A 27,591-nucleotide genomic window follows, 5' to 3' on the forward strand; every position below is an offset into this window, starting at 1 on the left:
TTCCCTTAGTTGTGCCAAATCTGGGTTGAACAAATGACATCGCAATTTCCACACTGGTCAAATAATAATAAGTCCCTTGCCAGCAAGTCTGAATTATTCAACATTTTGGTTCAGAACAGTTGCAGAATCTGGTGTTGTGCGTTAACACCAGCAGATGGCTCTATATCCTGGCTTCCCTGTCAGTGAATATCATGAAACACTGTAATGATACTTCTTCATGTGCATAGACAGAATACAAAGCATGTTTTATGATTTAATATGGCGTAGTGGTAGTAGATGAAGTGGGCATGGTGTGTAGGAAGGAGGAAAACCATGACCCCACCATCCATGATGCACTGCATGGAGCTGTGATAATAGGCTGATAAGTGGGTGTGCTCCATATGGCCAGGACAGGGGGTGGGAAAGGTAGGCTGCTACAGTATACTGTTGCCTGCCACATACCAGTGATACCACGTACAGCAATTTGTGCAAAGTAAGAAATTACAAAATACTTATACAGATTTTTTTTTTTATTATCACAAGAGAATTACGAACCTATGATAATAAGAAAACTTGGAGATCTGAAAATGTAAACATGGGCTACTGCATTGGTTTTGATGATCAACCCCAATCGACACAATAACCAATTATGCATAGATGATTGAAAAATGATTGAATGATTATAGAATGTGCAAAAGATGATCGGCCATATCTGTTTATTGCTTTCAGGTCTACTGCATTTGTAGCTATTCTTCTTGCCTATTTTGTTGATATATTTGCATGAATCTGTATTTATTTGTGTTATAATGTGTGTGTGTGGCTTCAATACTACATAATATGCCATAACCAGTATACCAACTACCATGAGGTAAATATTGTTTTCTTCCCATACGACAAATGCTGGTTGCATAACTGTCAGGTAGCTTATTGTAATGATGTGCACGTTGCTTTATTCTCTCCCTCCATCCAATCGAATGACACCCTCCCCCCATCAGAAGTACAATTACGTGATGGGTGACGTTTGAGCATGCGGAGGAGGGCGCTGCTGGGCAGGGACCACTTGGACCAAAAGAGGACTGAAACGCTATTTCATTCCAGCAGCACAGAAACAACCGACGCATTGAAGGCAGTGGACCAGGGCGCCGTGCTGAAGCCTAGCCCATTGTCTCCTACAAACAGAGCAACTAAAGGAAAACGGTTTGTCTATTCCAGCGGTATTCCCCATAAAGGTGTGTCTAGTGATAGGCAGCGGGTTGTAAAGCCACAGAGAGAAGGGCCCTGGACTGGACACGGCTAGCCAATAACAGACAATGAATCACAGTGAAGTTGTAATAATATGAACAAGAACCGCGTTTTGTTGCAATTGGCGACCAACTATTGATGCTCCTGCGCCGATCGCCGTCAGACCGCTGATTTGCGTGGACTTCTTTTTGATCGCATCGTTTGCATCACAACTGTAGTTTGTGTATTACTGGGTGGCCGTTTAAACGAGTTAGTCGTTCAAACCGAGATGAATTTCCAGTCGGGTGTCCCAGTGTCCGGTATCTCGCAGCAGTCGCAGCCGGCCATGCCCACTCCAGGCACGGTCCCGGCGCCTGTTCCAGTGCCCCAGTCCATCCCGTCCCAGTTCGGATCCGGATCATCTGCCAGCTCCGGGGGTGGTCAGTTTGGTTCGGGGACTGTATCGTGCCAGACTGCCCAACCCGGCACACCAGGCTCCCAGTTTGTTTTGTCCAACTCTGCGGCCATCAGAGCCGAGATCCATCGGTTCGAGTCTGTCCACCCGAATATTTACGCAATCTACGACTTGATCGAACGCATCGATGACCTGGCTTTGCAGAATCAGATCCGCGAACACGTAATCTCTATTGAAGGTGAGTAAAAGTGAGATCACTGATTTGTGCTTTCACTGTGGCTTGGTGCCGTTCATTCATTGGGGGGGTGGGGTGGGGTTACCTTCTGTGATTCACATTGGTGGCAACATTGTTGCCATGGGCGCTCAAAAGTGTCAACAATCACAGACACTTCAGTTTGTTGGACAGGGTCTCTAGGAAATCAGGTCAGGACTCTAGGGGATCAGGTCAGGGTCCTCAATGGAACTAACTGACCACATACATTACAATAATATGCAACACCACGAGAGGTAGCTAGCCTAGTAGCCCCTTTCGGGACTCTGTATACCTTTTTTTTTTATTTGGGATACCGCCTTCCCAAATACAAAAAAGGTATTCAGGGTTCCGAAAGGAGCTAGCCTATGTAATCTTAGCCTACTTTAGCTCTCAGATTCGGTTCTGTTGCTGAAGAGAGCAAATGTCACACAACAGAACAGATTTAGTTGTTCTGCAGAATATGGTACAGGCTACTTGTTGTGACAGACTGAAGTGACACACAATGATGACCACACTAAATGGTTAAATGTCATGGATTTATCAAACAGGGGCTAGCATCATGGAAATACACTTATTACAGTTGTACTTCAGGATAGTATCATGGACGTCAGTTTTAATGCTGACTTCTTACTGTGTGTGTGTGTGTGTGTGTGTGTGTGTGTGTGTGTGTGTGTGTGTGTGTGTGTGTGTGTGTGTGTTTACTGAAAAAATGAGAGTAATAATATTATTATTATTAACCATTCAGTTTCACTCAGAGGAAGCTACAGTAATCACAGTCAGTTGAAGATGCAAACTGTCAGCTCCCTGCTAAGGCCCTCCTCCTAATATGATGGGAGCTCTCACTTGATGTCTAGTATTCTGTTATTATATCCAGTAGCCTCTTTTACTGATGTTGTACTCATCTAATCTTGCACAGGCAGGCAACTCAATGATTTCACTGCTGCATGTTGGATGCATGGTAACATTATCACTTACACAACATTAGCATTTACTGACTAAAATTGTGGAAATTATTTGAGGAATGATTTAAGTAAAAGCCATGACCCATATGCTGTACATGAATGTATATAACTGTGTGTGTGTGTGTGTGTGTGTGTGTGTGTGTGTGTGTGTGTGTGTGTGTGTGTGTGTGTGTGTGTGTGTGTGGGTGGGTTGCTGGTGGCAGGAGTCTTTTATTATTATTTTTTTTACACTAGAAAGGAATCCACATGGGGCTGTAGAAATTAATGTTAATACATTCTGTGGCACTATGCTTGAAGGTGTTGGTTCGTAAATGGTGAGACTGCATAACAAAATATTGTAGCCTGAATAATTTTTCACATTTCTACAATATAATTACTGTAGGTAAGCAATGGCAATATTCCAAAGCGTCTCATGGACACTCAGGTCGAAAATGCTCACATTTCAATGTATTATGTTTTATCTGAGAAACATTAGGAATTACATAACAGGCCCCAAAGACATTGCTGGCATACATCATACCAGAGTTTGTCTACTCTTCTATCTTCCCACCAAATAACTACAAAGCAGAGAAGGGGCTATTTAAAGTCTTTATTTTGAATTGATTGCGAGGAGCATTGTCCATATATTTCTTTGCTTATTTTTAGTTGATTTTGAATTTTAATGTTACATTTTTATTCATCCCTATTATTGTTTTATTATCAATTGCACATTGGCTTTATTGAACCTGTTCTATACAACCATACCATGAATCAATAACAGCATCACCTGCATAGCAGTTATTACACTTGCAGGTGTAAGGCAAGAACAGCATGTTGTGCAATGTGACCTTATATGCTCCAGGTTCAGGACAAAGCATTATGAAAATGAAAGTAATCTAGTTCATAATAGATTATTGACCAGTGGGTCTTTGGTATGTGTGTCTTTTAGGCTTAGTAATTTAATTTATAGTTACATAGTTTATATGCACAGGGGTTGTACCAATTTCAATTCAATTTTGACTGAAGTATCTTGTTTTAATCTGAAGACCGATTATAACACAACATCTTATTGCCAGATGCACCATCATGAAAAGAAAACATTACATTGATTTTGACACTTCATTTTGTTTACAATGCTAAATGGATCGAATTTTCTTAATAACCTCCACTGTCGCTTTGAAGAGCTGCAACAGGAGACATTGTGCGACTTGTATTCACCTGCACTAGAACTGCAGCTCCGTTCTTCAATTTTGCCTCATCGCAGAGTCTGTTGCTAAGGAACCAGTGGCTCATGCCTTTAGTTGAGAATGTTGGAGAATGAATGAATTGAAATCCTATAGTCTTTAGAAAATGTATCCCTGTTGCTACCAAGGTCTTTTTTTTTTACTTGATCAATCTTTATGACTGTTAGATGTAGACCTGTAGATGTACCTATATGTACATGTTGTAAGATAAACCATTCAACATAGAATTGCTAGGTTTGTATCTCTTGCCTCACTTTGCACTATTTACTGTCGAGCACTAGTAGTTTCAGTCATTTCTTTGGAAGGTTCTGGTGTATTTTGCTATTTTGGCATTTGAGTAACTTTGTCAATAGAGGACAAATGTACTATTCCTCTTCAAAGAAAGAATAACTACAGTAATCAGTTTGGAACAAACAGTACTCACAATCATAATGCATTTCTATGCTACAGTACTAGCAGCTATTGTTACAGCAGCCAACATTGTATTCCGGGACATTACATGTATATGAAGTATGTATGTATGCAAAGTAGCCCCTGTACCCTTCACACCAAAAAAGTTAAAATATCCTTTATTCATTTTTTAGGAGATCCACATCTGATACACCTATAAAGAGTGAGATGGATAAGCTAATGCATATCCAACACTCTTCTGGCATGATATTTGATACCATATCCTTATTGCATAATTGATTGTTCTGAATAGCAGATTTGTGAGGGCCTTCATTAACAAAGTAAGACCTAATGGCGAGGGCAAATGTTGCAGTATGTTTTCATGACTCAAAACAAGGTCAGCTTAGCAAGCTTGTTTTGAAATATTACTTGAGTATTATGCCCTTGAGTAAGTTGGACACTGGACTTGATCAGGGCTTTTGACTAAAATCATCGTGATAAAGACAGAGGCATCTCTCATACTGTATCTCTAATGTGATTTGGGATATATTTTTAGCTAGTCATTCCAATGAGGAGGAGTGTTCCATTAACAAGCCTATGCCCTGGGAATAGTGTTATTTGGTTCCCCAGTTTAATTTGCAAGAGGCATTCCGGTTGTTGCCCTAATTTATATTCAAATCAAACCTTTTTTATATTGTTTTCCTGGCTGTAAGCAATCACAAGGTACCACCCTATGCCATAAATACACAGCATTACTGTCATTTTTTTCAATAATCGACAATCTTTTTTTATCATCAATCGTAAAGTCTGATTAACCACTTAAGATCCGCTATTTAAAAAAATATTGTTCATTAATCGCAATCTTGGCAAAAGTTTGAAATATTGATGTGAAATCAGATTGCCCAGCCCTAGGTCAGAGCATTGAGCTTAACTTCCAGTAGGGTTTAATTCTCTTTAGGACTGCTGATTGACTCTTGAGAATTTCTTGACTTCACACTTCTAACGGGCAAAACGTGTTTTAATTCCATCAGTTTGATGACGCTCACATTGCTACGGTGATATCGGTAATCTTAAAACCCTAAGAGAAATCATCTTGTATTACTTAGCCTGTGAAATTTCAACCATGTCTTGCTTTTATAATTGAAGTTTCATTTCCTTAAGACTCTGGTGGTCCAATGTCAGAGCAAGGGCAGAGTAGTGCCTAAATCCATTCTCTAGCTGGGCTGCACTGGGATTTCAGGCAGGGAGTTGTTAGCCTGCACTCACTTCAGGTTGGAGTATAATGGAACATTGTGTACAGAAATACCAGTGGAGACGACACACAGCGATACAGAAAGCACACGACAGACAGAAGCCTGCCTAGAAGTTTGCTGGCAGAGTGTGGCATCTAAGCAGTTGCTTGGTACCTACTGCATCTCTGCACCAGTCAATTACCAAGGAGACCGTAAGCATCACTCTATTCCAAAGAATGATGATGAGAATGCTTCTTTTTCACTGCTGTTGGATGTGGATTGATTTCCCACCCAGTCAAACCTGAGTGTTAATTTAACTCAGAGAGTGTAAAATGGACCACTAAGGGTACATTTTACACAGTGTATTGACCACCGAAAAGAAATCATGCAGAAACTAGAAAAGTGTGCTCCTCGCACAGGTCTCTGCCAGGCCGGGTTACCTACCCAGGGCCCGCAAGCATTGGAGGGCAGTCATAGCCAATTGGAATAGGATCTGGAAAATCAGATTGATACATGTTGATCCCATGACCCCAGAGATAATGTGTTCCGATCGAGTTTTGGACAAAATCGGTAGAAATTTGATTCTATGACCCACGGTTCAAGATTTATCAGCCAAAATGTGAATCAGCCTGTTTTAGCGCCACCATGAGGCCAATTTGACAAATGTAGGGTGGCATTTCTTCCTCGGCATAGTGGGAACGTGCGTGCAAAGTTTCACGGCAATTGGAAGCTACGTTCATGATTTGTGCAAACTCCTGCAAACTTTGGAAGCCAATCTTAGCCAATCAGGATGAAATCTGAAAAATCGGACAGATACGTCTAGATCACATGAAAGATACTGTGTACCGATTTGCGTGAGGTTTAGACGGTAGGAGTAATATCAGAAAATGTTTTGCAAAAATCTGCCTCCTGGTGCCGCTATAACCGATGGGCAGATGTGAAAAATGCAGGGCAGAGGCCTCCAGGGAATGTGCATGCAATGTTTCACACCGATCGGTCCAACGGTGCCAGAGATTAGCTGCTCACAGACACATGGACAGACAGACAGACAGACAGACAGACAGACCGACACATGGACGGACAGGGGCAAAAACATAGTCTCCAGCCATCTGGAGTTTCACGGCAATTGGAAGCTACGTTCATGATTTGTGCAAACTCCTGCAAACTTTGGAAGCCAATCTTAGCCAATCAGGATGAAATCTGAAAAATCGGACAGATACGTTTAGATCACATGAAAGATACTGTGTACCGATTTGCGTGAGGTTTAGACGGTAGGAGTAATATCAGAAAATGTTTTGCAAAAATCTGCCTCCTGGTGCCGCTATAACCGATGGGCAGATGTGAAAAATGCAGGGCAGAGGCCTCCAGGGAGTGTGCATGCAATGTTTCACACCGATCGGTCCAACGGTGCCAGAGATTAGCTGCTCACAGACACATGGACAGACAGACAGACAGACAGACCGACACATGGACGGACAGGGGCAAAAACATAGTCTCCAGCCATCTGGCCTTCGGCCGTTCGGCCTGGCGTAGACAATCATTTAATTGACACTATTTGAGTGATAGAGGTCAGAAAAAAGGGGTCATAGTAGGACCAGTACATGCCAAATGTTCTCCAAGGCTATGAGTCGAATAATATTGGTCATTTAAGGTGACAAGAAAAACATTTTAGAGACTAGATTCACTCCAGACTCAGACAAATGAATGTTATGAAGCCTGAGATGGTTGAGGATAGAAGATTTGATGGCTGCTAACTGTGGGGAGACTGGGGACATAATCATTTAAAGATATTGATCACCGTAGACCATCTGTGTCAGTGCCTCTGCTGCTAGCTGCTGAAATCTGCTCATTGTATTGCAAATCACCATACCTTTAATTATGGATTAGAGGGTGATTTGACAGAGAGAACTGGAAAAGCCAGTCAGTGCCACCAGGACCACCACCTGCGACTCTTAATTATGTTATTTAATGTAGAATGTCTTGGTTGGGGAATGTTGTGTGTTTATAGAGTAGCTGGGTGAGTTGCTGGCTAAAGATCTGTACCTCCGTAAGTAGGAGAAAGCAGATAAACACATCTGCAAAGCCTGGATTGTGTCCAACTCTGGGATATTGAGTCACTTGGAGTCAGCCCAATTTCTACCAAAGGTAATAGGAGAATGATCCAAGTGCTCTGGCTGTAAAGATCCTTTTTACCAAAGTCGGCGAAAAGAAATTCGGTTGAAAAAAGTAATTCACTTTATACTTTGAAAATAAGTTATTTTCAGCAAGCAATGTAGTTGTATGACAAAGTATACTCCTTTTGGACTGTAGAAGAAATTGAAGGGAACAACCTGAAATGAGCATGAAGCTGTCATGTCAGTCATCATACTTGAAACTGACACTCTACCAAGTGTGCGCTTGTTGTCTTCACATTCACTTGGAAGATCAGATCACCCGTAGCATTAATATCGAGAAGCTTCTACGTTGGATGGCGGCAAGTTCCTTGTGTCAGCTATATTTAATACTTAATGGGCGGGGGGGGGATTTCACAGCAAGTTTTCATCATGGCCAGGTTTAATCTCAGGAGACCAACTAGTGGCAGCAGCAGCAGCAGTCTCTTCCCCTGACAGAGGCATGACAGATAACGGGGCTCACACACGCCTCGCTCTGAAAAGGCTCTTTGTTTAGTCATTAGCCCATACAGTTTTCTCTCATCTCCCGCTTGAAAATGCCCATTACAGCCTCATTCAAGTGAGTTCAACGCTGGACATGACTGTTGACCTCTTGGCCATCAGGGATGAGCCGAGCTGGTGGGCAGCACATGCAGGGCACCATGGGGTCGGAGGAGGCCTGCGAGGTCTGTCGGGGTCAGGGGGCTTGCCTTTGCATCAGCAGCTCCCGTGGCCATTCGCTGCTGCAGCACCACTGCGTACGCTCAGCGAGTGTGACGCTATACTTCACAGCAGAATGTCCCCCATTGTGCCTTTGAACAAAGGCTCTCTCTCCCATTGATGGACAGCTAAATTTTTTCTTGTGTTCTGAAAGTGAAGGGCTGGAGAGGAGCTGGTTAGTTTCCTGAAAAGGGTTGGGGAAAAAGGAAAGTCATATACTCCTTTCAATTGAAAACGGTTGAAGGTGTAGAATGGGTTTTTTGGTTTTGTTATTTCTGGTTTTGTTAAAGGAGAGAGTGGAGTAACGGTATGATGGTGAATTAAAGTGTAACGGCACTGAATTTCAGAGCTCATATGCATTTTCCCTATTCCCTAAAAATTAATCATATTGTGTGCATCACTGAATATTCACTTTCTCCTACAGGCAGAAATAAGTGAGATGTGTTTGTCCCACCCTTGACTCTTATGCTGTGAACACAGATATGCTGCTCAGTTACTGTTTGCATACAAAAAGATGAAAGTGGACTGCAACAGCGGCTTTTTTGGTTTTAATTAAATTGGGTTACTGCTACTGTAGTTGCTGAATGAAGATCATTTCGATGTAAAAGTGCTATTCTATGTTGTTCATTTGGATGCCCATTACTGTAATCTATTGGCCACAAATCCACAAAGTCTGCTTTTCCATTAAATGTCAGTGTGGCAGCATTTCTCAGATTAAAGTCCTCATTCTGTGGGTTCTTGAGGGAGTGCTATTGACATCACCCATTAGTTATTGATTGAACTGTCCTCGGCTAGAGAAAAAGGATATGTGAACTTTGAAATTTGTGTTAACTTTTCAAGTCGACTTGATCTGCTTTTCACAACCAGGACCTTCCACATGACCATCAGCTCTGTGCTAGATTATTATATGGTTGTACGTTAAACATAATCATTTGGATTATTGTTAACAATCTGTCAATATTTTGATGTCACATATAGATCATAATTATGTTATTTTATGTTATATAATATAATTAGATTTTCAATGGCTGTCTTTTCTAAAGGTCAAGAGAATGGTCAATTAAATTTGCCCTCAGGTTGTTGTTTTTTCTCCCCCAACCGGTGCATCATCCAGATCCCATTGTGGAAGTGCTTGTGTTTCCTGCCGGTGTTGCAGGGCTGCAACCAGATGGTCACTGACAGTGGACGGGGCTTTGGAAGGCAATGAGTGAGCAACAGATGGAATGGCGCATATGCCTCCTAGTCCCATCAGCCTGCCAACAGTCCCATGTCTAGCTGTTTGGAAGATCCAGGCCCTGTCCTGGTTAGGGATGGATGGGAGGATGATGGTGAAGAATAAACCTTGGATCGAGGGCAAATATAGGGCTCGGTGATATGGACACAATCAAATATCACAATATTCTTTTACTAAATACCCCAACATCAATATTGTGGGGATGACTTGGTGCTTCCACAAAATATTTATACAATGAGTTTTTTGATACAATCATAATAATCATCAGTAATGCATACTTATTTATTAAATTATAATAGGTATAATATGACCACTTAGTTATTATATTATAATAATAAAACCGTCAGAAAAGTTCAGAAAAGTACATCACTCTACTGTAAGGCAGTCTTTAAAATCGGGAAGGACAACAATTATGCCCTATCACAATATTACAATATCCCAAATTACAGTCAATATCTACATTATATATCCATATCACAATAGATAAATAATAGACAGACAGACCTAACTACCTACCTTTTATTAATCCCACAAGGGAAATTTCGCCGTGGCAGTAATAGCAGTCAATTACAAAACACAAATGGAACAGATAATAAGAACACAGCATATCGATATAATATTGATGTATTGCCCAGCGCTATGGGCAAACATTGATATAAGATTTCAATGATAGGAATGCTGATCCGAGAACAATTTGTCCATTTAAATTTCTACCACCATGTGAGCTGAGCACTGTGAGCAGTGGTCCCGAATCAGTACTGCTGTTTTAGAACATTTATGAATAAGGAGAGCTCAAGCTTTATCCTGTCACTCTGAAGAGAGAATTCATACCAAGACATTCCTGGCCCTCAGGGAATGCATTTTCCACATTGAAGAGGAAAATGCATAAAGGAAATATGGCATGTGCAAGGCCATAATGCATTGGAGTATGACAGCGTAAAGTAGCAGTGCATGTGTAAGGCCATAATGTGGTAGAGTGTGATAGTAGTAGTAGATGTGTAAAGCCATAATGTGGTGGAGGATGACATTGTAGCTGTGCATGTGTATGGCTGTAATGCAGATGAGTATGATAGCATTGCTGTGCATGTGTAAGGCCATAATGCAGTGGAGTATGACAGTGTAACTGTGGTGGTTGTTTTACTGGAGTCAGGAGTCTCTAACTCCCATTTCTTGAGAGCTAATTGGGAACACGCAGTCTATTTAAAGGTTGCAGGGCTGTGGAAATTAAATCACATTTCTTAATAGCGCAGGGCCATGTCACAGTTTTATGTATCAGTTGGCTCTCAAGGGCGTACCTTGGAATAGTTTTTTTTGTCATAGAAAAAGAAGATTGAAGCTAGATAGAGGTGTTGTGTGTCATCTGTCACTATTCTATTATGTCAATGACTTAGTTTATTGGGTTAAGTGTTTATGAGGAATGCTCATTCTTTTTGTTAGTCTGTAGACAGTTTAGGGGTCACATTGCCAGTAGATGAAGAATCTATTTTCCAGAGCATAATTATTTTGTAGACTTGCTTCAACCAACACCAGGGCTAAAATCATGTGGCACATTTGGTGTTTAGATTAAAGACTACATGGATTGCAGTATGACATTTGCTGTCTCACTTGGATGAAAATAGAATGGGAATCCTTACTGCATAGTTTATGGTGTGAAGTTCTGAATGTTTTCTTTTCTGTTGATGAAACTAAGGAAAGCCTATAAGTGTGCTCTGTGGGGTTTAGTTTGTTTGAGGTGAGCGCACTGTCAATATGGCTTGTTTAACATGTGTCAACTGGATATTATCACCTTGGCTCCACATTCCATATGTAGATGTCATAGGCTTGATGATCTCTGACGCTGTGACCTCGGTTGTCGTGTGTGTGTGTGTGTGTGTGTGTTGTCTTCAAAGGCAGTATATCCAGGCAGCATGCCAGATATTTGCTTTCCAGGCATCTTGTTGCCTTCGTGTAAAACAATGGACAAGGATGTAACGTTTAAGAACTTTCCTTAGAGATGGGACAAATTCATACCGTAACAGTTCTTTGCCATGTTCATTCGCTGTTCAGCTGATCAGAACTGCAGGAAGAGGTTTTTTTTTTTCCAAAGAAACCGCTTTTTCTCAGGGAATCACTGGAGAGGAAGTGAAATGTGACCCCATTACTGTTTATACCCCATTTCCTGCATTCCCTGACTGGAATAACCTAAAGTTGTTCCACTGCTGTACTCCCCCTGGCCATGACCCGTGACTTGTGTCATGTGGTGGAGTATGTGAACCTCATGTACTACAAGTACACAGTAAAACACGGAATGTTAATTTAACTCTTCTTGAGAGAGGTAAACATGGATGCTTTTCCGTTAAATTAAGACTCCAGATTGTACTGTGTAGAGGCACAGTTGCAGTGCCATTTTCATCCCAAAATCTGAGAGGTTTCCTGGACAGCCATGGGGCCTGCAGAGAACTTCAGCTCTGTTTACTTCCTGTAAAAGTCGGTCCATGTTTTAGGTTTTACGTTTGTATTAGTTTCCCTGTTGGGCTTTACTTCTCAGCCATAACTCAAGTAGTTAGGTTTGAATAGACACTTTGTTTGCTCTACCAAACCCTTCTATGAATCACTTTCACATAGACGAAAGCTTTATGATGCATTCTGTTACCTTGGATTGGCCCATAAGATAGCTGAAGAAATCCCAACTTGCTAACTGCTTTAGTCTCAAAATGAATGAATGCACACAGAAGGATTCACAAATATGTTTCAGTAAATTGATTCTCTCCACAAAAATACTTTTCAATGCAAACAGTCATTGAGCATGTACTTCCAGATACATTGGTCTGGTCTATGTTTATGGTTAAAATAGAAGGAGACATCTGAAAGCAAAGGAGACCTCTGATTTGTGAGCCCGTCAGGGGAGTCTCAAAATACCCACACACAAATCCAGTTAAGTGAAAAGCAGTTTAATGCAGGTTTAATGGTGTATACATGTAACAACATCCTAATATATAGTTGTTTTGATGGGGGTGCAAATACTTTTAAATACATACAGTTGTAGATTAATATTATATTTAAAACAAAATATTTGTATGTGGAAATATTATAATGTGGATTACATTTTTATACAATGATAAATATGTATGCAGTGAAAGTATTTTGGTGGAGAGAGTCATAAATATATAAATACCAACATTTGTGATTCCGTCTGTTTGCGTTCATTCATTTTGAGACTGATCTGACATGCAAAACTGCATTCAGAGAGACTGATGAAAATTCTTTGAACATTCAAGTCTTTATAATCTTTTATTCTACTCATGTATGCGTACAGCAGCTCTGTAGGGAGCAGAGCATAACCATAATACATTAGACACATCGTTTAAGGGTCTAAGTTTATCATTGCTTTCTAAGCCTGATATTACAATGGTACCAGAGGCCCATTAGTTACACGCTGTGTGTGTGTGTGTGTATGCGTGTGTGCGTGTGCGTGTGCGTGCACAGTACTGCAGCATGTACTGAATGTAGGCAGATACGGTACATACAGTACATCATTATTGTAAGAGTTTACTGTATTAAACAAGTAGAGCTGCTACTGGCAAAAATACAATGCATTTTTCAAAGCACGGTTCAGCCCCACCCCCACCCCCACCTCACCCCCAAAAAACAAAATCCAGGAAAATATGAATAAAAATGGAAAGGTTAGGTCATTCATAACAGCGATTTCCTCAATACCCTCTCAGTTATGAAAGTGACAGTCCCAACTGAGGGACCCTATTGAAAGGATGGGGCGCAGTCCGTCTTTAAATTGAGCAGACCATGCAGACCTTTCTTATATTTGAAACAAGCCATTGAGAGATTGGCTTACGGCTATCTCAATGCAGCTTCTCAACAGGATAGGTTGAGATGACGAGACTTTGCTCATCGACTGAGAGGGGGCGCTGGCAGGAAAAGTGCAGTGTTCAGCAGCGGAGTGCTCACATTTAGAAGATGAGCTTGCCTCGATTTCTTTGTGCAGGAACAAACTGCTGGTCTCGGATTAAATAATATAAGGTCAAATATATGGAAGAAATGATGACACACAGGACCCACTGTGCTCTATTCTGCCTATTAATTCCGTTGTGAATTTGGTAACAACTAGCATGCAGAGATGTGTCCTGGCTACAATGCTACATGACACGGAGAATCGTTCACATAATTATGAGAGATATTATTTGTTTTAGCAGCAATTGTGCATGTTGAGGTTAGATTGTTAAATTATGCTGGAAATAATTGATTGTCAAGTAAAAAAATGCGTTATGCAATTTAAAGCTGCACTATGTAACTTTCCCTTTCTACCCTGCATTTGAACCCGGTCTCCTGCACAAGTGCTTATGCCACTGAGCTAATAGAGCCTGCCTGCTTGCTTTGGGGAGACATTTAATTAAGAACTTCGGGTCAAAATTTGTGTCAAACCAGAAACGGGATCGTGTCAAAGGTCATGTCCAACCTAGACACAGGATCTAAATGTCTCAATAGAAGAGCAGGGAGACCAAATGCAACCACCCCAATTGTATAAGTTATATTGTATTTACATACTCTACCATAAAGATTGGACAAATAACATTGTATTCACTAAAAACAATTACATAATAGGGCTTTAATGGTCATAACAAAGTATAAACTAGGCTTTAGCTTCGCTGTTGTACTCAGAGCTCTGTGCTATTCATTTGGCTTCAAACTCTTGTACTCGGATGAAGAATGTTGAAAGTTAGAGATTACCTCTCTATTACTATTGTTTGTAGAGCTTCTAAGGAAAACACTTAGCATCTTGGGCTTGAAAATCTGACTTCAAATCTAGCTTTGATCCACTTCTTGAGATAATAACAGACCCAAACTAGAATCAAAGCCATATTTTGTCACTATCACACTTACACTACAAAAGACAGTTCTGTTCTGTCTTGACCCATGTTGTAAGAGAGACAGTTGTCGTCCCCTCCCCAAAACAAGGTCTGAGATTTGGCCCTCTGGTATAGCTGGGACCAGGGTGATATATCGAAATACCATGATATGAGAATAGATATTGTTGAATGAATAGACGTAGTCTTCTCCTAATCTTAAAGGTTGTGTTATTCAGTTTGAGGGATACAACTTTCTTAAGTTTTATTAGGATGTCCTAGCTGAGTGAAAAGAACAATGAATACCTCTACCAGGTAACAAGTCAAGTTAAGTCAACACATCCATATAAATCATAGTTTTTCCTCCCCAATGTTGCACTATAAATATCTTCTGAAAGTAATTCCCCAAATATCATCACATTTAATATTGAGGACAAAAAACATAGTGATATTCTTTATTTGGTATCACTTTGGTACTTAGCCCTACCTTCTGGAGAGTAAAAGTTACGGAATTCACATGTACCACTACCTTGCTTTGAAACCAAACCATACTTACTCTGATGCATAGCCAGATGTCAGGTAGGAGAAATACCGTCTAAAGCAGTGGTTTTCAACCCTTTTCATATCAAGGTCCATTATTTATTTGGCATTTGTGCCACGGACCACCTTTGATGAGATTCAGACTCTCAGAACCAAGACTTGGAATATTTTGTTATCGTTGGATACGATTTTGTCCACAATTCCATGCTGGTGGTACCATTGGCGATATAACAGGCAAACGTTGATCAAAAGAACAATAATTTTACTCTTGAGAGCGTGAAATTTCAGCGTAATCATTTTACACTCAAGAGTTAAAGATCTATAAGGGTCCCTTTTTGTTACCAACTCTCCATCATTTAGCTGGGGACCACCTGCAACCCCCTCAAGGACCACTGGTCCCCGAACCACTGGTCTAAAGTGACATCTCAGTTTACACAATCTGGACTCGACAAAGGTCATTTAACGTCTGCCCTTGTGTCAAAGAACCCAGAGATGATGTGCTTGTATGTCACGATTGTTGTGTGTTTGATGCTTGTATGTTGGTGTAGAAACTCGGGAGTCGTGTGTCTCTCTCAGTAGTGGAGGACAGCGCAAAGCCGGTGGTGGATGGGTAGGCGGTGGCAATGTTATGTAACAGCCAAGTAGTGGGCCAGAGTATAGCTCAGTGCCGTGTGTGTGTGTGTGTGTGTGTGTGTGTGTGTGTGTGTGTGTGTGTGTGTGTGTGTGTGTGTGTGTGTGTGTGTGTGTGTGTGTGTGTGTGTGTGTGTGTGTGTGTGTGTGTGTGTGTGTGTGTGTGTGTGTGTGTGTTGCTCCCTTGAAGTGTGAATTTCTCCACGCACTTCCCCCTCGCACCGTTTAGTGCCAAAGCCCAGAAGGGATCAATGTATGTAACGCAAGTTTGTGTTTGCTGGGGGTAACGCAGATAGATAGATACAGTAGAGCAGTGGTTCTCAAACTTTTTCATGTCAAGGACCCCCAAAATGTTATGTATTTGGCTTGCGGACCCCCATCTCAAAAACATTTTGTGCCAGGGATTTTTCAAAATGCGCATAGCGTGGCACAAAGTGACACGCTATGAGCTTGTGTATCTGCTAATGTATCTTGAATAGCCAAAGTATAAAATATGGTTAAAATGATCAAGCTATATTAACACATTTTGCTGGGGACCCCCTGGTACCCCCCCCTCCCCCCCCCCCCAAAGGACCCCACTTTGAGAACCAGTGCAGTAGAGGAGGTGGGAGGTTTCCTCCTCTTAACTTCTCTGGCAGGGCTAATTCCTTTCCAATGGCCAATTTTTTATTTTTTACTATGATGCTACTGTGCCGCTCGCTGAAAAATGACTGTTTCTCACTTGAGAACTCTTGTATCCATCGCTCCTCTACTGACTGGCGGATCGAACCCCCTTTGTTTGCAGTTGGCCCAGGACCTGACGAGCCTTATTTCTGACAAAAGAGATGGGATCTCACTAGATGGAGAGGCCTAAGGACAGGTCAACCAGGGAGTAGTCTGGAGGCTCAGCTGCTTGTTTAAGAAGTGTCTCTAGTCTAGAGATGAATAGCCGAGGCAGCTTGTTCTTAAATTCAAGGTTAGTTTTTTAGCTCAAAGCATTTCAGTGGGTAATGAATTGCTTAGCACACAGGTTTTCAAAGTGGTGTGGGCCAAATTGAAAGGAAAAAATATAAATAAATAAATACACATATGTCATAATTGTCAACATTTTCATTTCCCCCCCTTTTTCTGCCAGAGGCGATGAGTATTTAGGGGTCCTTGCCATGGAACTGTTTGGGAACACCTAGCTTAGTAATTCCATGTTTTTGACAAATGTTTTTATGAGTTCAAAAATACGAAAGTTGGACAGAATTGCTCAGTGCTGTGTGTATGTGTGACTTCCCTTCACCCCCTAAATTAACTGGTTGTATGTGTGAGTTGCAGTGTGCTACAATGCGTCTAATTGACAACAGCCTGCTTTGTTGAGTGAGCTATTGTATGAACACATTGGTATGGCGATGATTCATTGAAAATACCTATGGTTGCATATGACCGTAGCTGAGTAATGTAACACCTCGGTCTGCACGGTCTCAAGGACAGGGTGGATAGCTATAATCCTATAATGTACTACAGCAGTGGTTCTCCAAGTGGGATGAAGGGACCCTCAGGGTTCCTTGAGGGGGTTCCAAATGGACCCTTACAGATCTGTAACTCTGAGAATGTACAAATAGTACCATTTGGTTCCATTTGTGCACTCAGAGTTATGGGGGTCCTTGAAATTAAACAGTTTGAAAACGACTGTACTACAGCAAAACCACACAGGGTGTGGTTTTGGAATCCAGTGGGCAATTAGGCCTACTTTGTTGTGTTGGAGGTTTTCTCTTTAGTATACTGTACTTGCCAGACACAAAATTTGGCTATAGCCAGTCTTTTTGTTGGATTTGTGTTACTCCTGGCTTGTTGAGATATTTTTATGGAGGGGAATTTAAAATGTTCCACAAAATGTTTTAAATTGGTTTAAAGTCGAGGACAAATTCAGGTAGTGCCTGAGCACAATCTCTTAGATGCTCAGGGAAAAGAGTGAATCCTGATTGCTTTAACCCATTAAGACCGGGAACGCATCTGTGTCATTTTAAATTTCTTTGTCTATTAAAAAAATGAAAATGTGTGCAAATCTCTGAATATATATATATATATCTGGGGGGGTCCCTGGAACAACATACTTTGAGATGGGGGTCCGCGGCCAAATACATATCATTTTGGGAGGTCCTTGACATGAAAAAGTTTGAGAACCACTGATATTATAGCAACATACGTTTTTTTTCAAAAAACTGTTAGGATTTAGAAGACATTTGTATAATCCCCAGAAGCAAAGATTTGAGTTGAAATGTCCGCTTTGCACACATTTTCACAATGTTTAAAAAAATAGCAGACCTACAAGCTTGTTGCGCGGCACTCGGTGCAGCGCTAGGAGCTTGTATATCTGCTATTTTTAGAATAGCCAAAGAAATCTAGAAAGTACACAGATGCTTTCCCAGCCTTAATGAATTAAAGTTTGACAATACTCAACCTGACAAACGTGCAGAGCAGTGGAGTGCTCCAGTATTTCATTTGGTTTCTACTGAAGTGCCCATGTATTATTCTCTCTGATTCAAGTTGTCCCTGTTGAGCATGCCACCTACCAGCCCTCCTGGCTACCTTCAACTGGCTGAAGCGTGCTGGACTTCTCTTTGTACCTGAATACTCAACCTGTGTTTGACTGCAACCACTAACCCCTCTGTGTTAACCCATTCAATCCGGGAACGCAGATCTACAAATGTGTAGATCTGACCACTTAACATGGCAGCCGTTTCGGCTGCCATGTTAAGTGGTCAGATGGAGATTTTCAAGTGGGCCCTGATCCAGAAAAAGGCCATTAAACCATACATACTTAGTTGACTGGGCCACCAGGGGTCTGTAGGCTACTTGGTCCCCTCCTTTTCCCCCCCTCTACACCAAATCTCTTTGCCCAAAATAGCCGATCTATCTTGTAGATCTCTTGTGTTTGCTGAATGTTTACACCAGAATAGGGACAGTAGGGTTCATGTGGTTAAAGAAGTGTATGTGTGTGGGTGTACACCAACCATAACAGTTGAGGAGATAGGAGAGATAGGATGGCTAAATCCATATCAGCTAACTTAATTAAGCATCTGGCTGTCAGCAGGGGGTGGGGTGGGGCAGGATTACCCAAATTCAATAAGATACGTCCCCTCTGATTTCTGTGATTACTTGGATGTGATTTCACAGACTAACAATTTAATATCAAAAGACTCAAAGTCAAGAAGGATGAGTTTGTCTTAGTTTTGCATGTAATTCACATCAACATGTTGTAGACTGACATTCAGAGCAGGAGAATAATGCATAGAGCTTGCGTTATGTTCACTGAATGAAACCTTAATGAAACCTTCTCAATCTGTTCCAGGACTTTTCTGACATCTGACCGAATGGCAAAATATCAAATTGTCGACCATATGTTGTTCACTTGAGCTGCATAAATCATACCCTGACAGTTTGCATGTGTTGGTAATGAACTTATGAAACATTCATTCATCAATCATTTGATGTTTTTTGAGCATCATTATGTAATTTGAATTAAGATACAGACAAGATTTTGCTGTACGTTTGGCAAAGCAAAGCCACCTGTCATATATAAATATAAAATGTGATGATTGGATACATTAAGAACTCTTTATATATACTATAATTATTAGTTAGCACTGATCTCTCTCTGGTGTTAGGTTTCAAAACCATTAACAGTCTTTTTTTTTGCTCCTTCTCTCCATTGCTCTCCTCATGATCCTGAATGAATCCTATTGAATTCATCATCATCATCCTATTGAACAATCAATCATCTGTGCAGGTACTGTAAGCTTTACAAATATTCTTTGCATACACGTTCAAACTCTTTCTAGAGCACTGCCACTGACAAAAATAAAAGATGGTAGAATTGAGACATCTAGATAATGAAGTAGAATATTGCTACAGTGGACAGACAACTATGGCATGTGGTTGCGGAATCTGCTCGTGTCCTGTCTATCTCTGTATGTCCAATTGCCAGCTGTTAAATGAAGCCTTGTTTGCATCCGCACCTGGGCTCCACATCTGATCTTGACATTCTTAGTAGCATTGGGTATGAAAAAGGTCCCAACTAAGCTAGAGAATACTGATTGATTCCACGAATGCATGCTTTTTCACAACACTTGCCTGGAGAGTTTGACTTGTTCAATTGATATGTGAGATGTTCCTCCTTAACACTTGAGCAGTTCAATTACCCATAAGCCCTCTAATAAGTTGACTTAGCACGCTTGGTTTTCTAATCTGTTGTGAAGAACAGAGGGCACATAAGGGGAAAAGGTTCTCAGAGGCTCGAACTGGCATTTCCATGCAGTAGTTGCTCTCTGCCTTCTTCCCTGTAGTTTTTCAATATTTTATATCTGACATTGTGTTACAAGGGCTAAGAACACATTGCCCATGGCGATGGATAGACTGGCTAGTATTGAAGCTGCATTAAGAGATCTCAAGACTGGGGGTTGGTGATTGGATCTGCTGGATTGTTGGTGATAATTGCTCATGCCTCTAACCTCCAGAGAAGCTCCCAGATGTTTACACAGCCCCCACGGCTGGCCTACTTCTCACAACGCCAAGCAATTTGTCCAATCCCCCTGTGGCCCTTCTCTGTCTAAGCCAGGCATGTAATTATTGTGTACGCGCTGGCCTCGCCGTCTTGTTGCAGTGGCATGGAGGACGTTCTCCTCAGCCATGCCATCCCAGTGGTGTCGCTTCAGTACACATTGGATTCCCATTTAAGAGGAACTGAGTGCGTTATCTGAGGGCAAGGACCTAACCTGACCTCACTCCCATTTACTATCACTTTGGATTCTATCATCCAAATTCACCAGTATTACAAATCAGTTCCCGCAGTACATGCATATTTTAAAGGTATTGATAAAGTCTTGGACTGAATGCATAGTGTAATAGTGTTGTGAAGACCGCACAATGGAATCCAACCAGAATGTGAAATGTCATTTGGCTTATATCTTAACTGTATTGAAGTTTGTAAATTGAGAGCATGATTGCTGTGTTTTGATGCCCACACACCATGTGTAGTGTTCTTTTTCCATGCACTGCCTACTGCAGTTTGCGATCGCGAGGGACGAAACAGAACAGTAGGATTAAAAACTACCACACTCTCTCTTATCAGCACTATCCATCACTCTGTCCTCCACAGTTATTTTGAGCTTTGGCTACCGGGCAGAGGGCATTGCTCTGTCCAAGCTCAAACCAACAACCCATCCTGAACATCCCAGAGATAAATACTTATTATGATCAAATGGATGTATCCCCCACTGGTAAAGATGCACTGAGAACATCGTTGTTGTTGTGATGCTACAGTTAGTATCTGTGCCCTCAGTCCATGCTGGTTTTGTTTGGCAGTGAGCCCTACCTTGTTTCTGCCAAGTTAGTAAGGCTCTGAAAGGTCAGGTGACCATGTCCATATGGCACAGGCTTTAAAATGCATTTCAACCGTAGGTAAGTGAGTTTTGATCAAATACTCAATGGACTGTTTAACTGGAGAACTACAATTTCAATTATTGTTTAAAGGATGTGATTTTTGGGATGTCCTGAGACTGAGTATAAGGAAATGCATTTAATTTGTTGTCTGTTTCTTATGTAGCATAAACCTTTGTCTCATGGGAAAAACGTCAGGTAAACATGGGAAAAACACCATCTGTAAACATGCTTTATGTATACATTCACTACAAAACCCTAGAAAGGCTACTTATAAACTGATCCGGTTGAACTCAGTTGATATCACAACCTTCTAACACACAGGGAAGGGTGTATGTAAAGTTACTGAAAACGGATTTACACCAACCAAAATGTAATTCAGTTCGTCAAATTTATAGAACACTAGAATGGTTTTGTAGATAGAATTGAGTTATTGAGCAATACCCATATCTAAGAAGCAGTGGTCTACCATGATATATTGGCACTGGTGTGCTGCAGTGGTAGGCACAAGGCAGAGTGTCGTAGCTTGGCACACCAGTGCCAATATCTCATGGTATTGCATGACCTCGAGTGTATTAGAAAACTGATGATGGTTAATGTTACATTTTGGTCTAGTGGTCTTTACTAGTTTAGAGGTACAATGAATGAAGTACAATCAGGTAGGCAGAGTGATACTTTTTTAGACATGCGTTCTGAATGCTGTTATTATCGGGAGATTAGAATGCCTCTTAGCCAATCAAAATATGAGGTCAGAATTAGCTGTTATGTGTTTTTAGAGTACTCCAAATGAGCTTCTTTTCATTCCAGTGCATAAGATTATAAGCCTAATAAAATACACAGTGACACCGGCTTCCATGCATATGTAGATATGGATAGCAAGTTACTATGTGTGCATTTTGTGAATGAAGCACCAATGTTGTTGTGCTAATTTACTAACGTGAGCGACTGAGCGTATCAGCGTGAAGTGAGCTGTGATGTGGGCACAATACGAACCCTGTTCTAGACGCCTGACCCCTTTGGTCCCACGCCATAAAAAATGCACATTTCATTGTAAAATGTCCACCTAGTCGGTATTCCCTATACTGCTTTTTGTTGGTATTTTTATACTTCGTTTATTCAGAAAGATCAACTAGATGGACAGGAAACCAAGGGCAGAGAGAGGAGAGACATGTGACACAAGACGGTCTGATTTGAACCCATGTCCTCACACTCACAAGGGGTCTGTGCAATGACTGGCTGAGCCACCCATGCACCCCATACAGTGATTTTTACAGATTCTAGAACATGCCTCTTGATGGCATACTCCAGAGTATGTTTGCTCTTTTGGTTTCCTGCATTGGCAGAGACTTGCTCATGTTCACAAATGTATAATGCGCCGCCCCAGATCAAACGGATGAGTACTGTTTCATCTCATTATAAGCATAGTCTTTTTTTGTGGCATTTGCTTTGGTACTGCTTAAAGCTACATGCTGGGAATTATGTTAAGGAATACAATGTTATTTTATGCGATCTGTATGGTAGAGAATGTTAATATAACAACTAGCACATCTGCAGTGGTTGGAGGTTGTCTCCCTACTCTTCCATTGAGATATTCTGACCCTGGTGTAGGGTAGGACACCTACTGGTTGACAATGTCAATAAAGTTATTTGAAGCAGATCACCGTACAGCGCAACGTATTGGACACAAGAACTTCATTGTAATTCAGACATTGTTGCAATTCCGACTCTTCGTCAGGAGAGGGAGACAAGGGACATAGAACTTAAGGATTGTAGCTTTAAATTTTGCTTGTGATATCCTCTGTTGCATCAAACAATGAAATTACAAACTATATTAATATGGTCTATAGTTGATTTGTGGCGCACTTCCCCATTGTAATCAGCATGTCATTTGTCAAATATGAATTGTAATGTAAACTCATCATGATTGATTATATTCAAATATTTATATTTTTTGCTTTTTTACATACAATACATACATTCAAATTTTGTGAGTTCAGATGGATGTTTCTTTCCTTGCCTTTACCTCTGTAATGATCGCACAAGCATGGGATATGATGACAAAGGAAGGAACATGGGCACAGCCAGTACAGTGGTTTCATTCAGTGCCACCCCCCGTAGTGAGGCGCGTGGCTGCTCCAGTTGAGCAGAGTTATGTAAGGGCTGCAGCCTCATGCATAAGGAGGAGAGTCATAAATCAACCTGCACACTCACAACAACAGAGCAACTTCTGCCTGTGTTGCATGAATGTTCATCACTATCACACCCATTTCGCTCTCTCTCTCTCTCTCTCTCTCTCTCTCTCTCTGAGTAAATTCCTGTCTAATATCCTCAAAACAATGCCACTCACAAACCTTCAGAATCAAGAAGGATCATGCTTTAAATGAAATGGATAGGAATTTGAGTCGCATAATGATAGCTGTGAGTGGCACTAATGCAATACAAGCTAAATCAAAAAATGTAATGCATTTAAATTACAGTATATTAGATCCATATTATCATAATGATGTATTGGGGCGGCCATAGCTGTATGGGAATCGCAGCCTTCTGGGAATCAGAAGGTCCCTGGTCCGCCCCCTCGGTCCACCCAGTCTATCTGCCGAAGTGGCCACACTGAGCAAGACACTTAACCCAGGCACTGTATTAATAGCGCCCACTGCTCTTCATAGTTAGGACAAGCAGACACCACGTATGTGCAAATGTACAGTACAGTGACGAAAAATACCCCAAAGGATTGGTGACTAAATTACTATAGCTTTTATGATGGCTAACATATTCCAATGGATAATGCCAAGGAAAAACGTTTTGGGCAGACTTCATAATGTTTCCTTTGTGGACTGAATTTTCTTCACTATGGTATACTTTTAAACCATAATTTATGGTCCTGCGGCATTTTGCAAGACTAGCAACTTTCCCTTGTCTTCTCTACTTTCCCTTGTCTCATCACAAAAGGAGACATTTGTTTCCGACCATTTTTAAACATACTTTCAGCACCACATACAGAATTTTGGCGGGAGCATCTCTTGAAACGCTTCCAGAGCTTTTGAGAAAATGGGAGCTGACGCAACTCTTTCCACGCTAGTGGAGTTTGACATTTTGGGCCAGAGGATTTGCTTTGCCAGCCTCAGTGTGCAAAATGTGTTGTGACATTCTCTCTCTTTCAATCCCACCCCGTTTCTCTCTCAGACACACAGTCATCACACACAAGCCCCAAATAATTGAGGTCTATTTTTATTTATTTTTGTTACAAAAGTATTTTTACGAAAAATGTTTTCCATTGAAGCAAACTAGAATCTTTATGCTCTCATTTTACCAATTTGGGATTGCTATAGAAGATTAAGGTTATAGCTAAATCCCATAACCACTTAAGCCTTATACTTTGGCTATTTGAAAATGGCTATTTGAAAATAGCCCACCCACAAGCTTGTGAGTCGTGACACGTTGTTAGCTTGTTGTAGATGTGCTATTTATGAAACATTTTGAACAATTTAGATTTTTTGGGGGGAAGGAAATGAAAATATATACTGTAAATAATCTTAAATATTTAATCTGATGTTTATTAAGATTAGAATACCAATTAAAATATATAAAATGCACTTTGTTTTGTTTGACACTTCTATAATAAGATGCTGATCATTTACAAGTAAGCAAAATAAGAGATGTAATATATCCTTGTGCAGCTCATTTTTCTTGCCTATTCAGCTGGACATTAGTAAGTCTGTGACCTGACCTCTGAAATATTTGTGTTACACCTCAAACGTGAAACACCACGGCAACATGACATTATCACTAATAAGCAGCTTAGCACCTCTGTACAACATAGAAACAGACAGGGGAGTATCCGCTCTCTGTGGCCTCACCTGGCATCTCTTGGGCAGAGAAGAAGAGGAGAATGAGACTCAGCGGCCGGATGTGTAGTCAGGAACCAGTCATTGCTCATTTCCAAATCTCCCTGTTCACCCATCCCCCCCCCCCAGTACCACCATCTGGAGAGGATGCCAGGGACTGGCCTGGTGGCAGAATGAGACTCATGGGCTCGGGAGCTCTGCCAGGACGGAGAGGAAAGTCCTGGAGGGAAAAGGCCATTTTGCAGTTCACGCTTGTCTGTCCTGTGCCCTTGCTCTCCGGGGCTGGACAACAGCCCTCGGTGTGACGTAGAGCTGTGGCCTGCCTCACAACAACACAGCATCTAGTGTGTCTTGCATCCAACAAAAACATGTCCATGGCAACAAAACCTTTTGTTGCCATTTGAGTGTGGCAACAAAATTTGTGCTGCAGTTTAACAATTAAAGAAAACATGAATTATTCCTTGATCTATTTATGTTGCCTATATGTTCTTTTTCAGTTTTTCAGTGACTGTCAAATGAGTTGATAATTATTTATTGTTATGCACTGGTATTGGATGTCGTTATCGACCGACACGCAAGTTCAGATATCAGTATCACGAAGGAAACAATGGCATCGGAAATTCGGAACATCTCTTGTAACTGCTGACATAGACAACAAGATCAGCAACACCTGTAGTTTGTTATCCTTGTTGAATTAACCAGTGGTAGTCAAGGCTGATTTTCTTCTGGAATAGGGTCACGTGATAGGGGCGTGGCGAAGAAGTCTCCGTTTTAGGGGCTCTAAAACACCAGAGCATTGTTGATGCTAGGTGTAAATGTAGCAAAATGTATACATTTTGAAACAAATATGTATTGGTGTGGATGTAGCTTGAGAAGCATTGGCTAACAGCAGCAAACTCTAAACCGATTTGTTTCCAGAGGAGCTATACCAAAAAGCAATGTAGATACTCCGTAATCAGTAACTAACTATTATGTTGGAATCCCTGCTCTTTTTTTTTCACCTCAAAGAGACAATTCCTCCTCCCTCTTTCCTTAACACTTAATTTAAAGCAGTCAGGGTCAGTTTGGAGGTAGAGGTGGCTGGTCTTTTTCTAAGCACTGTCCTCCCAGGGGAGCGCTGAACTGCAGAGCACAGTCTTTCTGAGCTTAATGAGAACAGTGGTTACCTGCCGACTGCTAATATAATAAGCCCAAAGATGCATTATGTACTGTGTATGTGTGGTGTATGTGCACATGCCCTTGTGTGCATGCACATCTTTTAGGTCTATTTGTAAAGCACACCCTCAAAGGGACGGTGGGCACTGAGGATTTTACTTTGTGCTTACTTGCAGAGGTTATGCTGTACTACTCATAGTATTGCTCAAAAATGTACCTGATTTTAACCCATTTAGAGCGGGAAACCCTATACGTAACTATACCTTTCAGTCCGGGAACCCCTTTTGGCGTTGTTGTTGCTATGTACAGTATATAGCAACATACATTTTTTGTAATTTCTGAATAAATATTGGACGTTTTTCAGAAACTTCAAATATATTTATAGATTTAGAAGCCGTTTTTTGAATCGGCCTCGGGTCTGAATGGCTTAATGTCATCACTTTTAAGCAGACAGACAAAAGCGGCACATAATGGAGTTTCTATCAACCTTTTACAGCAACGTCTCTTGTTCTCTCAATACAGGTCGTCTAATTTGTTAATGGTGTGCAGAGATGGAGGGTGAAGCAACCCCATTCTGTATCTAATAGCTACTCAGCTTTTAGGACATTCATGGATATTCATTAAACAGTGTTTCTGTGAAGGCAGCAGATTTTTTAGGCTGTGTGGAGAATTAATATTAGTTCTCTCACTAAACTGCTGGTACTCAACTCTTGATGTAATCTTCTTTCCTTGCCTTCTCTTCTTCATAACCCACTGATAAGCCGCAATAGATTGCTGTCCACCATGTTGCTTTTACCTTTCATATCCCGTTGGGCCATTGGTCAAGAGGGAGAAGACACAAGGACACTAAGTTGAGGCAAATTTATTCTTCAGCAACAAAAATGGCCCAGCGACATGTCGCCTTTCGTGAAGGTGGACCATGTTTGTGTACGTTGACAAATGAGGGCCTAGAATGAGAGCCAAGAGGCTGATCCCCTGAGAGGAGCACAACTATGCTGATGATGTGCCACTGATGGATTCCTTCCCCTCTCTGCAATATGAGTTGCGGTCATATGGGCAACTCGGAGACTTTGAAAGACAAATTCACATTCATCCTACGAATGCGTCTCCAGTTTTTTTGTGAGCAACATGGTCAATGACGAAGGCTGAATTAGGCTTCACAAAGAACATTGAGTTCCAAAGCTTCCACTCACAGATAATCCCTTCTAGAGTTGTGCTGTGACAGTGTTTCTACTACAGTCCCCTGGCTGTGAGCCTTTCACTTCCTGCCACTGGTATATTGCATTTTGATCCTGAGTCTTAACTACTTGAACTCTTGCATCCCTATTCTGGGTGGAACATTTGGTGAAAATAGCAGATCAGAGATAGCGGTTATTTTCGGCTAAGATATTTTGTGTA

General features: G+C 41.2%; 1 protein-coding gene across 2 annotated transcripts in view; it reads left to right on the plus strand.

The window, feature by feature from the left end:
• The first annotated feature begins 1,091 nt into the window (after positions 1-1,091).
• The window catches only part of agap3 (ArfGAP with GTPase domain, ankyrin repeat and PH domain 3), a 132,315-nt gene continuing 105,815 nt past the window's right edge, over positions 1,092-27,591 (plus strand). For both annotated transcript variants that reach the window (XM_084056571.1, XM_084056574.1), the window contains exon 1: positions 1,092-1,853. In XM_084056571.1, coding sequence (XP_083912697.1) covers positions 1,490-1,853 — 364 coding nt within the window. In that variant the 5' untranslated portion in view covers positions 1,092-1,489. The remainder of the gene's footprint in view (positions 1,854-27,591) is intronic.

Source organism: Gymnoscopelus microlampas (assembly GCF_963454915.1).
Source record: "Gymnoscopelus microlampas genome assembly, chromosome: 5".
NCBI classification, from domain to species: domain Eukaryota; kingdom Metazoa; phylum Chordata; class Actinopteri; order Myctophiformes; family Myctophidae; genus Gymnoscopelus; species Gymnoscopelus microlampas.